The 13,733-nt window shown below is 44.9% G+C and overlaps 1 protein-coding gene across 2 annotated transcripts in view; it reads right to left on the minus strand.

Moving 5' to 3' along the window:
- Window positions 1-13,733, minus strand: part of SORCS3 (sortilin related VPS10 domain containing receptor 3) — a 518,681-nt gene that overhangs the window by 345,859 nt on the left and 159,089 nt on the right. For both annotated transcript variants that reach the window (XM_070432330.1, XM_070432331.1), the window contains exon 2: window positions 3,608-3,675. In XM_070432330.1, coding sequence (XP_070288431.1) covers window positions 3,608-3,675 — 68 coding nt within the window. The remainder of the gene's footprint in view (window positions 1-3,607; window positions 3,676-13,733) is intronic.

The raw sequence follows: 13,733 nt of genomic DNA on the forward strand, positions 1-13,733 counted from the left end.
AGGAACAAACTAGAAGAAACTAGCATAGAGAAGCTGATCAATTACAGGTGGATTACATGATGTCGACTAATTCTCCTGAGTATGTCCCATGCATAGCACTGTATGCCAGGCACTTTCCTGGGATTAATCACAGTCTGTGTCACTGAAATATCATAACCACTCTATGAGGTAGATGCTTGTATTAGCCTCATTGTTACAGATAAGAAAATGGAGGCACAGAGAGGTGAAGAAACTTATTCAAGGTCACTCTGTGGCTAAGTGGAAAAGTGTGAACTTGAACCCAGGCCGTCAGTCCCAGAGCCTTCACTTACATACTTTGCTGAGAAGGAAACTGATGGATGCTGAGCCTCCTGACCATGACTCACCACTCCTCTTCGTGTCAGGCTTACCTCAAATCCAATAGAGCTGGGGCCCAATATCACCCTTGACTGATGGGCAGCCCCCAAGCTTGACATACTATGGGCTGGAAGTAAAAGCCTTGTTCTTTTTAAAAAGTCAGTCCCTAACCTCACAAATTCTCTAAGCTTGAAATCCTATATGTAAAATGTTATTTGACTAAGAGATGCCAACAGACGGTTGTGCTAATGGCCAATTTACGCAGCCACCCTTCTGTTGGTGGAGAAAAAAATTTGAATCTCATATAATAGCACCAAGGAGTTCCGGAAAGAGGGTCACAGGGCACAAGATACTGCTACATCACCGAGTGCTTTTAAACAGTCTTGTCTATTTAGAGGTAGATGATCTCTGAATTATTAATCCAATGAGGCAAATAATTATATCACACTGTAACCTGCCAGGGAGTGTCATCTTGTCATGGCAGCTTCTGCTCCAGGCTTCTCTGTTAGACAGAAGATTGAAGAATCACCAAATTCAATTTCAGCTTGGTTAAGCACGCTGGGCCAAATCATGCATCCGAATGGGTGCATGTTTTATTTAGTTTCTTTCCTCTGCACACTGTGCTCCTAAGGAAGATCATAGTGCTCTAGGCTCTAACTAAAATGCATCATCATCCGTATAGAAAAGAGAGTGGGAGACACTCTCTTTAGGAGCTGAGCAGGGAAGACAGTAAAAAGTAGAAGAGGCCCGGCCGGTGTGGCTCAGTGGTTGAGCATCGACCTAGGAACCAGGAGGTTCGATTACCAGTCGGGGCACATGCCCAGGTTGTAGGCTCGATCCCCAGTATGGGGCATGCAGGAAGCAGCCAATGGATGATTCTCTCTCATAGCTGATGTTTCTATCTCTCTCACCCTTTCCCTCTTCCTTCCTCTCTGAAATATATATATATATATATATATATATATATATATATATATATATATATATATATATTTAAGTTAGAAGAGGCCCCAGCAATTGGTAAAACTCCCACAAAGTTGAGGAGCAGTTCCTTTCCTCAATCATACTCTATGCAGGTTCCTAAGCTGAGCTTTATCAGACCCATGAACCTTCTGAAACACAACACAATAGCCCGGGTCAGGTGCACAGTTGGTTAGAGCATTGTGCTGATACACCAAGGGTGCAGGTTCAATCCTTGGTCAGGGAACATACAAGAATCAACCAATGAATGCATAAATAAGGGGAACAACAAGTAGATGTCTCTCTCTCCCTTTCTCTCTCTCTCCAAAATCAATCAATACTTTTTTTAAAAAAAGCGCATATTCTTAGCCCAGCCAGTGTTGTTCAGTGGTTGAGCATCGACCCATGAACCAGGAGGCCACTGGTTCAACTCCTGGTCAGGGCACATGCCAGGGTTTCAGGCTCGATCCCTGATGGGGGGCAGGGGAAGGTGGGAGGCAGCTGATCGGTGATGTTTCTTTTTTATCAATGTTTCTATTCCTCTCCCTTCTTCTTTCTCTAAAAAAATCAATAAAAAACATTTTAAAGTACATTCTCATATAGCATTTAATCACAGGGAAAGCCCACAATATCCACCAGCTTTTCAAATCCCTAACAGGTCCCACCACGTGGGGCTTGCTTTATTATTTGCACTAAGCAGACAGTACAGGAGTCAGGCTTCAGAGGTCAGCACAGTATCACTGCGATTGGACCTGCTAGGAAGGTGTCTGAGCCTCTAATCCTCTGGGAGTCCTGCATGGGTGGAAACAGGCATGCTTTCATATATTACAAGCCCCTGGTTACTTATACCTCTGCCAATTTTCAATGAGCAGCAAAATTAGGTTTTGGACATTTTGTGCAAATGGAGGCAGGCCTCAATGAATAGGAGCAATTAACCCTAAATATTTAATAGATGTTGTGACTGCTCCCCTTCCCTGGGAGAGAGGCCCTGGCTAGTCCTCTGCAAACAAACAAGTCACCTGAGGCAGCAGCAAGGTGGGCAGACACTCACTGCCCAGACGCCTCAGCTGCAGACCCCAGGAAACCCTCGGGACACGGCTCTGGGATGAAGACACAGGCAAGTGAAGGGCCTTTTGTGACAGCATCCTCCCCAGTATTGACAAAGGACAAAGGACACAGGACACATACACGGCCTCTTGAGTCCCATGGTAGAATAAGTATGGACGTGAAATGCGGACTCCCGGTGGCTGATGAAACTTGCTGTCGTCCTGTGTGGCAGGCAGTGCGGCTGTGAGCAGGGCATGCGTGGAGGAGGTCTGTGGAAGGCTAAGTGGGTAGGCGTCCCTGATCCAGAGAAACTCCTAGGTTCATGGCTGGCTGCGTGTAAGTCCTGCCTGTGCTACCCCCTTCTTCCTGTCCTGATGCCATAGCATCCCATCAGGGCTGATTTACCACCACCCACTATGGGCACCGAGCCTAGGGCACAAATGCCTTCGTCCTTTTAGAGTCAAAACAACAAAAAAAAATGCAATTTTAGGCTGAAAAAGTGTTTCAACGCATTTGTCATACCAGTGCACTCATAAGATATATCTTTTAATATTATTGTCTATAGCAGTGGTTCCCAACCTTCCTAGTGCTGCGACCCTTTAATACAGTTCCTCATGTTGTGGTGACCCCCAATTTCATTGTTACAAATTGAACATAATTAAAGCATAGTGATTAATCACAAAAACAATATGTAATTATATATGTGTTTTCCGATGGTCTTAGGCGACCCCTGTGAAAGGGGTCTCGACCCACAGGTTGAGAACCGCTGGTCTAGAGGAAGGAGTCCACAAAGGCTAGGGACCATGAAAGTCCCTGCACAGCCCTGATTCCCACATGGGTGTATTCTCATAAGTGCAGGCTTCTCAAAAAAAATGGCGCCTCACAGACGCCAAGGACTGACAACAGTCGCACCAGGACAAGCATCCCTCCTACAACAGATCCCTTCCCCACGGTCTCCCCTTGTCAGGCACGCTCCCCCGTCTCTCCAACCGCACCTGCGTTCACCTGGAAGCGTGAGACACTGCAGAACACAGAAGCAACAGCCCTGCCCAGGAGAACATGTGACCGGCCCCGAAAGAAATAAGCAGAGTGCTAAGGCAATCCACAGGTGCAGGCCATCGGTGCCTTCGGGGACACTAAAGAGGGCTTCAGGGGGAGAACCCTTGCCCTTCTGCTCCTTCCAAACAGGCTTGCCAGCCCCTCAGCTGGCATTTCTCACATGAGCTCAGCCAAGTGGCCCCTTAAGAACCTCTATGCCACTTACCTCCAAAGTGAACTCTCAGTCACGCTCCCCAAGTTGAAGTCATAAAGCTTCGTCAGGATAAGTATGACCTGCGAGGGGGGTGAGGAGGAGGGCAGAGGAGAGGAACAAAAGGGGGAGAAAAGGGAAGCTTATGTTAGTTTCTATAACAATATGCACTGCGTCTCAAATCACCCAGAGGAAGGCTTAGTAGCGATCCCTTTAGTTGACGGGTTATTATAGGATCAAACAAGGGGAAACATGTTCATTTAATGCATCCCCAGGAACTCATAGCATTTATTTTAATCCTGAAGATGCTTTGCACTTGAAAGAAAAACATGCCAACAGAAATTCACTGGGAATTGACAGTTGTTTCTCCACAGCTGTCCTTCTTCAAGGTCAGGCACAGCTGGCTGGCTCCGCTCACTGGCGTGGCCACCCCGGGGATCAGAGGATGGGCTGCTTCTGATCTGGAGATGACTCTGACTTGCAGACTTGGGTTAAAAAGGTAGAAAGAACTGGGCCCCATTCTGCCTACAGGTGTTCAAATAGATTTTGTGTTTCCATCACTAGGACCATAAATATTTCTATGGCAGGCAGGTCGAGTCCCCAGTAGTCCCTGATGCCACCTGCCACCAACCATGCAGCATCGGTCCCCACCACGGAGTACGCAGGTCATTGGACTCCACTGGACTCCAGGACACTTTCCTGACTCCAGTTGAAATCACAAGGCCCATGCTGAAATGGTCTTGGCTGGTGGGTCTGGTCCTATGCCAGTGATGGCGAACCTTTTGAGTTCGGCGTGTCAGCATTTTGAAAAACCTTAACTTAACTCTGGTGCCGTGTCACATATAGAAATTTCTTGATATTTGCAACCATAGTAAAACAAAGACTTATATTTTTGATATTTATTTTATATATTTAAATGCCATTTAACCAAGAAAAATCAACCAAAAAAAATGAGTTCGCGTGTCACCTCTGACACGCGTGTTATAGGTTTGCCATCACTGTCCTATGCCCTTTAAATTTCCCCAGCTGGAGCCTTGGATATAAAACATCTCCCTGCCTTCCCCTCATGAACCTGGACAGTGGCTTAGGCACAACTCCGTACCTACAAAAATGCTAAGCGCTTGCACCTGAATCGATTTTAATCAAAACACAGGTGCCTAATATACTGTGTCTGCCTGCACGCGTCATAATCCAGTTACACATAATTGTGTTTATCTAAATTTAATGCACAACTCATTTCACTTTTCTCAGCTCCAGCCCATTCCACAATTTAACTTCCTCCAGTTCATTTGCACAGCAGCCATTAAACACTTTCTGAGATAATGAATTTCTGCTACCAAGATGGGGCCTTCCCATTCTAGGTATCCATTTACGATTAAAGAAAAATAATCAGCCATTATATTGAACATGTTTATGGCATTTAACCGACAACAAAACACTCACTTTGATATTTACTCTCATCCCGCACCCCATGGGGTCAGTCAGCTCCATTTCCATTTCTTTTATGTAAACTGAGAAAAAAATTAGAGGCAAGGATGTGACCCATTACAGGTCACAGAGAGTCCATGGCAAAGTTGGTTTAGGACATTCAACTTTTCTGCGGGGCCATTACTAGAGGGCTCATAGGTGTCCTCTCTGACCGAGTCCTGTGCTGGGAAGTGGTGGGTTGGCAAGAAACAGTCAAGCCAAGAGAGACATCATTGGCATGGTTCTCTGTAGAACAGTAGACTCTGCTAAGCCACCTGTCCTATTAGCAGAGCGCAACAGCAAGGAGTGTGAATCCCGTGCACAGAGCTGCTCTCCACAGTCACTCCATGGTCCCGGCCTCTCCCAGTCACAATGAGTTTCCTCATTTGTTAAAATCAGGGGCTACTGAAAACAAGGGATTTATCCACACCCTTCCCAACCAGATGCTTAACAAGGTGCCCGATAAGTCCTGTTTTGTAGAATTAATACACACACACACACACACACACCAGATTTCTCCCTTTTATTTTTCCTTATTTTTTCTACAAAGTCACTCGGTCAATATTTAAAAGCACAGGTGGGCCCGGCCTGCATGGCTCAGTGCCCAGATATCCCATCAGGCCTACATATCCCATCAGTTACCGTCTCATAGACTTTTAACAATTTAGGGTAGGATTCGTGGTTTGTACTTCTGCCTCCCTGACAGACAGGCTCAGCATGTCAAAGGTTCCTATAAATAATCACTTTTTGAGTCAATGAAAGTGGTGTTTGGGCAGTGAATCATAGTCTTCAGAAAGGGGTGGTATGACTCTAGTCTGCTACCTTCATTTTACAGATGAGGAAACTGAGACACAGAGAGAGAAAGTGACTTAGGTTGAAGTCCCAATAATGTGTGACCTTGACCAAGTGCCCAGGACGCTATCCCCACTCCATGAGTAGAGTGGAGCCTAATGGTCACTGAGAAGCAGTGATGTGGATCCGCTGGCCCCACTCCTGGCAAGTTTGACTTGAGGGGTCTGCGTAGTGTCCAGAAATCTTCCTGTGGCAACTGGAGGACCACTCTTTGAGAAATACTCCAGCACATCCTGATTCCTGTCCCAAGTCTGTGCCTCAGTGACACCAGCCTCCCACCTTGCTGAGTCCCTGATCTAGAAAAGCACCCCTTCCTCCACAATGAGTTTAGCCTAACAAAGAGGGCATACGGATGTATGAGGAGGATGTCTCAGCAAAGTCACCGCAGCACTGCCCAGAGGAAAGGTCCCAACACTGAGAAGGGGTGGCTAGAAGCTTCCTTTCCCTGGGAGCCAGCACAGAAGGATAAAGCTATGAAGAGTTGATAATGTAATCCTTAGCCTTTAGACCAGTGGTTCTCAACCTTCCTAATGCCGCGATCCTTTAAAACAGTTCCTTATATTGTGGTGACCCCCAATTTCATTGTTACAAATGGAACATAATTAAAGCATAGTGATTAATCACAAAAACAATATGTAATTATATATGTGTTTTCCGATGGTCTTAGGCGACCCCTGTGAAAGGGTCGTTCGACCCCCAAAAGGGTCGTGACCCACAGGTTGAGAACCGCTGCTTTAGACATTCTATGTCAAGCAAACAAAACCAAGAACAAAAGAAAGCTTGCCCACCTCTGGCTTCTCTCGCCACTCAGGAGGGAATTACCAGGGAGGAAAGCTAAAAACACAAGCAGTAAGCCCACCTAACAAGCTCCAGGCTGCTGGGAAGGTAGTCAGAATAGAAAGAGAAAATGGGAGTGTGCCTTGGGAATCACCAGTGGCTGGGTGTGGTGAGGAAGGGTGGAGGGCCCATAAAAAAACCTGACTTGGTTCTCGTCCAATAGAGGTTCCCAGGGGAGAGTGAACACTCAAATTCAAAGAAGCAGCAGGGAGAAAGCATTAATTGAACCCCTACTATGTGCTAAATACTATGCTGGATGCTTCTCCATCCTCACAAATTTTTGAGACTGAGCAGATGTTATATAATATCCCCATTTTACAGATGAAGAAACTGAGTCCTGAGAGCTAAGCAAATTGCCCCAATGGTACCAACTAGAAGAAAACAGAGCCAACATTCCCACCCAGGGCTATATGACTCCATGCCTGTTGTACTCTAAATGCAATGCTTCTCCATTCAGCAAATGTTTATGTGGGCTCTTTGTGCACAAGGCAACGAACAGAAATACAGGGAGAAGAAATACATACCCTTGCCCTCCAGGAGTTTATCACTCATTCATGGATTCCACAAATAGTTACGGAGCACTCTTATGTGAATTCGAAATCAGGGAGAGAGCCAGGGCTCAAAGCCCAGGGGTGAAGATAACTTTTGATATTTTGGTTCTTGGAGGAAAAAAATAGAAAACAGAGATGTGTAATAAGAAAAGAACTAGACAAATTGTTAGGAGACCCAGGTTTGTGAAATAAACTGTCAAATAAGTAACTTTTTTACCTAACTGGCTACAATCCTGGAGAGATTTTAGACAGCAAGATAAATGAAAATAAATTAGAATAACTCATAAGTAAATAGTACTTCTCTCTCTTAATATAAGCCATGTACATATAGACACACATAGGGACAGGGTAGTAGAAAAGTCCCTAGCTATATATGTGAGTGTATATATAAATATAGCTAGAAAAGCTAGTATATAGTTATGATAATATATATGCACATATGTACATATTTATACACATAACCTTAAATTACCATTTGACATCTTCTCTGGAAAAACAAACACTGTTCACACATATCTTATAGCCTTTAACACAGTGGCTTAAAGAGACTTCATATGTCTACCTTGTCTGTTAGATTGTGATCTTTTTTAGGTTAGAAATCAGGTCTCTGCACCCCCAATACCTAGCACAACACCTGACACATGGCAGGTCCTACACAAGGTCCACTGAGTGAATTATAAACATGTGACAATAAAAGAAGAGATGAGATGATAAACGTATGAGAGATATACAGATAATGAGTTATAACAGTTGAGAAGAGGAAGCAATTAAATTGAGAAAATGTGATCAGCAAAGTCTTCATGAAGGAGAGAGTATATGATCTGGGACTTGGAACAAGGTAAGAATTTCCATATACAAAAATGGAAGCAACCTCCCTCCTTTCCTTTCTTTCTCTTTCTCTTTCTTGTTCTCATTCTCTCTCCCTCTCTCTCTCTCTCTCTCTTTCTTCCTCTTTTCCTTCCTTATTCCTTTCTGCTCTGGGAAAGAAAGGAAAAACAACAATGGAATCATGCAGAATGGATGGAGAAAGCCCAATGTGTGATCCGGCAACTAATAAAAAGTTATATAAGAATAAATAGGGTGGTGACAATGAGGGACTATATTATAATAAGAGATTTGCTATGTATACATAGTACATACATTATGTATAATAAATAATATATATTAAGGGACTAGTATAAGAAGATAACAGAAAAGGGCATGGCTGGCCTCTTACAAAATCAGCCGGTACTGTCTGTGTTGACCACCACCTCCAACTGTCTTGTCCCCAGACACCTAGTGTCTCCTGCTGCCCCCAGATCTCAGGCCAGTCTTCTGCCAACTGCCTGATCTTTAGACAGACAGTGCCAGTAGCTAATGTCTTTATATCTCACTTCCCCCTCTCTCTTTCATTTATCTATTCCTGCCTTACTCCCAGCACAGGATAAGATACTAGTGATAAAGGAACAAAGGAGAAATGGTTCCTGTCCTCATGACATGTGTAGTGTTCCTGAACCTGCTGCCTTCCAGGATTCCCTACATTTGAACTAAGGGGTCCAAGTCCCTGGCAGGGTTAGGGTGAGTGATATTTGGGGGTAAAAGAGCTTTCTACATTCTTTCCTAAGTGAGAGGAGGTACCCACACTCAAAACTGCAAGGGCGGTTCAGTCCCTATTCCACCCGAGAATGCTTCTAATTCTCCCCGCGTCTCTAATCACTTATCCCATCGGGTCCATCCATGAGCCTTCTGGATGGGCCCGTGTGGCACCCTGGGGGAAAAGAGAGCACTTGCTGTGAGGGGGCTGCACTCTAACCTCCGTCTTACCACATCTACTGTGCGAGCCTGAGCAGCTTACACTGTCAGAACTGCTCCAACTTCCTAACCTGGATAATGATACACCTTCCCCTGCCAACCTCACAGAGCTGTTGATTCAAATCAAATAAAGGAAGTTGACCTGCTTTATGAGCTGTACTGTGCAAATATGAGTTATTAGTATGATAATTATTCTTCAGGAGACAAGGGTTCCCTGTAATCCTCGTTTCATGAGAGGGAAAGAGTCTAGAGTTGTGAAGCGCTGTCTAAAAAGTACTCATCATGGCCAGTCGGTGTGGTTCAGGGGTTGAGCATTGACCTATGAGCCAGGAGGTCCCAGTTCGATTCCCAGTCAGGGCACGTGCCTGGGTTGCAGGCTCGATCCCCGGTAGGGGACGTGCAGGAGGCAGCCCATCAATGATGCTCATTATTGATGTTTATCTCTCTCCCCCTCTCCCTGCCTCTCTGAAAGCAATAAAAATATGTTTAAATAAATAGTAGACCCCATGGCAACACAGGAGGCTGCAGATCAGACAGGGGTGTTCACTGGCTCCTGCACTCAGCTTCTGAGGGAAGGCAGGAGGCCTGGGGGGATTCCATCCTCTGACAGGATAATGCATAATCTTCAAATTCATAAATCACTAGTACGCTCTCACCCATGAGCACATTCAGTGAAGTGAGGACCTTTAATGCCCATAAAATTTTACACTGAAGGAAAACTACTTTAGTTCATTAAACCTCCATGAAATCTTGGTGCCTTTGAATCCATGGGGTTCTTTGCATGTCCCCCTTCAGTTCCACCTAACCTCCTACCACCTAATTCCTGCCCCTACCTGACAGTTCTTTGTGTCCAGCCAATTGGAGTAGGGACCATGGCTTTCTTTACCAGAAGTAGTTGACAATCATAAGGATGCAAAGACATACTCCTCAGGGATTGCCTACAAGAGTGTATTGTTCAGTCTCAATAGAGTCTGAATTACAGGGTCCTCCTCCCCGCTCCAGAGCATTCCCTCAGGGAACAGAAATCCAATGCTTGTAGTGCACAACCCAAATGATCCCCAGTACAAGACTGTCGGCACCAACTGGGTATCCAGAACTGTGCTGAGTGTGTGCCAAATTCAGAATAACAAAGGGTGCTCCCTGCTCACCGTGAGCTTACAATCTAGTTGAGAGGACAAGGAAATAGTGTCAGAGATACCTGCTTTGTCATATATCATGCAGAGAATTTCACAAATCTGTTGTCCCTTCCCAGGTTTTTTAAAGGGCGTATCATCAACTCTGGGTCAAGATAAAACCTCAGTATATCCCTTAATTCCTCCCTTATTCCACCCATAACAAGATCAACCCTGAGTCTTCTGAAACGTGTAGCTGTCCACTGTATCGTTCAATTTCAGGTCCTCGTGATTTTTTCATTTACCCACTAATCAAAATTGTATGGAAGGCTTCCAGCTTGTTGGCCCTCATAAAATGTACATTCTGGAGGGGAGATAATAGGTAAATAGCTCAGAATTCAGATAATGGTAAGTGCTATTGTGGGGATATAAACAGAGGGAGAAGAATAAGTGCTAATGTACAGGGGTGGTCAGGGATGTGCAAGCTACAGCAGTAAATAAGGAACTGGAGAAAGTCCTCACAAAATCCGAGTGACCTGAGGGATTAAATCATGTGTATATGGGTAATATATGTGACAAGCAGAGGAAGCAGTAAATGCAAAGATCCTGAGGCAGGAGTGTGTCTGGTATGTTCAAGAAATAGCAAGGGACCTAGCCAGTTTGGCTCAGCCTGTGGACTGAAGGGTCCCAGGTTTGATTCTGGTCAAGGGCGCAAGCCCAGGTTATGGGCTCAATCCCTAATAGGGGGCGTGCAGGAGGCAGCCAATCAATGATTCCCTCTCATCATTGATTCCCTCTCCCTTCCTCTCTGAGATCAATAAAAATACATTTTAAAAGAAAGAAATAAACAGCAAGGAGGCTGGAACTGAGAGGGGAGAGATGAGGTCAGGGACATATTGGAGGCTTAGATCTTGTTTGAACTTGTGAACCATGTAAAGACTCTAGCTCTTGAGATGGGAAGTTGCTGGAGGACTTTAATAGTAGGACTTAGTTTTAACTGGATCACCCTGATTGCTGTGTTGAGAAAGGCAGTAAGGGGACAACAGTGAATTAGGATCCTGTTTTTGTTTTGTTTTATATTTTTTATTGATTTCAGAGAGGAAAGAAGAGGTAGAGAGAGATAGAAACATCAATGATGAGAGAGAATCATTGATTGGTTGCCTCTTGCACGCAGGATCGAGCCTGCAACCCCGGCATGTGCCCTTGACCGGAATCAAACCTGGGACCCTTCAGTCCGCAGGCTGATCCTCTATCCTGTTTTAATCATCCAGGTGAAATATGGGGTGGGTTAGACCAGAGCAACAGCAGTGGACAGGAAAAAAGGGCATGATGTGAATATATTTTAAAGGTAAAGACAAGAAGATTTGCTGACAAAGTAGATACAGGGTGTGAATGAAAGAGAATAGTCAAGAATAACCCTCAGAGTTCAGGACTAAGCATCTGGAAGCACAGAGCCACCATAGGAGAAGGAGGTGTGGAATGGAGATTAGAAGCTTAGCTTTGGACTTCAAGTTTGAGAACCCTATGAGAAGTCAAAGAGAGAAGTCAGATAGTCAAGCTGGATAAGTGAGTCTAGAGTTCAGGGAAGAGAGTCTAGGCTAGAAATATCAACTTGGTATTTGTCAATGATTAGATGGTATTTAAAGACATGAGACTAGGACAGATCACCAGGAGGTGAAGTGTGGATAGGGATGTGAGGACAGAAGGCTGGGGCATGCCAGCATTCGGAGATCAGAGAATCCAGGAAGGGAAACCAGTGTGTGTTTAGACCTCTCAACACTGGCACAGGGGGTGCTCACTGAATAGTATTTACTACAGAAGAGACTTTCAATGATCAGAAGGAACAAGATGCCTTCTGTGGAGGCCAGTAAGCCTCTTTCCCCGGATTCCCCTGTAATTGATCTGAAGTGGCCACTGTGGCAGAGACGGAGGCTTTGCCTTGACTTGACATGGACTTCCCCTCACCTAGGCTGATGCGGGTATTATCACTGCTGAGTTCCCAACCTGCCAACATCAGAAACCAGCGCTGAGACCCCATTAGGGCAGCTGGTGGCAGGTTGATTACATTGTGCCCCTCCCAACACATAGGGGGAGCAATTTCTTCCCATTGGGATTGCTTTCCTGCCTGCAGTGATTATGCTAGAATCAAAATCTTCCCATTTCAGAAGGCCTTAATCACTGACATGATATCCCACATACCATCACTTCTAACAAAGGAACTCATTTCACAGCAAATGAAGTGCAGTCACGGGCATGTCCATGGCATTCACTGGCCTAACCACAGACTTCATCACCCAAAAGCATCTAGCCTGAGCCAATGGTTGAATGGCCTTTCAAAGACTCAATGGCAGGACTAGCTGAGAGCCAACACTCTGAGGTTGTGGTGTTGCCCTCCAGGGTGTGGATGCGACTAATACCGGGTGGGGCAAAAGTAGATTTACAGTTGTTCACACGGAAAATAATACTATAATTAATGATAATATAAGAATAAACTCTGTGTTTTGCATACTCACAACTGTAAACCTACTCTTGCCCCATCCTATATTTGGTCAAAATATGAAGGTCTGAGAGGAAAGAAACAAAAGTAGGAGTGGTCTTCTCCTTATTACATCCAATAAGCCATTACAGGATATTTTCTTCATGTCCCCGCATCCTTTGGCTCTGTTGAAAGAGAAATCTTGGTTCCTAAGGAGAAAATTGTCACCAGCAGACAAAACACCTTTCTATTGAACTGGACGCTGAAACTAATACCCAGCTATTTTGAGCTTTTCATGCTACCACTGAACCAACAGCAAAAGAAGGGGTTACTTATGAATAGGGGATGGAAATGGATGCTCAAAGAGCTAAAGGGGTGATTGTTATGTGTATTTACTCCTGGCCCACTTTCCTGCCTATGTATTGTAGGTAACCAGGACCTTATTCCTAAGACTCTCCTGTCATATGGCTTTTAATTTGATTCTGCCAATGGGAGGGGGAGGGTACTTGTGGGGAATGGTGGAAAAGGATAAAGCTACTGTCTCCACACTTCTGTTTTCTGGTGACAACTGAATGGCAGCAACAGAGTTGGTGGCAGCAGCAGCAGTTGTTGGAGGTCTCAATGACAGGAAGTGCAGGCTCTTAGATGTCTGCTTACTAAGCTCAGTACACACAGTGGGAATCCGGGTGGCAGAGACCTTTGACCTCTTTTTTTTTAAAATATGTTTTTATTGATTTCAGAGAGAGGAAGGGAGAGGAAGAGAGAGACAGAAACATCAATGATGAGAGACAATCATTGATCAGCTGCCTCCTGCATGCCCCCTACTGGAGATCGAGCCTACAACCCAGGCATGTGCCCTGACCAGGAATCCAATCATGACCTTGATGCTCAACCACTGAGCCACACCACCTTGGCGACCCTTGGCCTTTTTCTTCTCCTCCAGTGCAAGACGTAATAGTTTCTACTTTGCCTTTGTCTTTCTTACTCCTCCAGCCTTTCCAGCGTTCTTGTCATCAACTCCTGCCTTTAGTGTCTTCTCTTAGAGATATCTTAAA

The sequence above is a fragment of the Myotis yumanensis genome, unplaced genomic scaffold, assembly GCF_028538775.1.
Source record: "Myotis yumanensis isolate MYYU_CA2020_CCGP unplaced genomic scaffold, mMyoYum1.0.hap1 SCAF_13, whole genome shotgun sequence".
In the NCBI taxonomy this organism is placed as follows: domain Eukaryota; kingdom Metazoa; phylum Chordata; class Mammalia; order Chiroptera; family Vespertilionidae; genus Myotis; species Myotis yumanensis.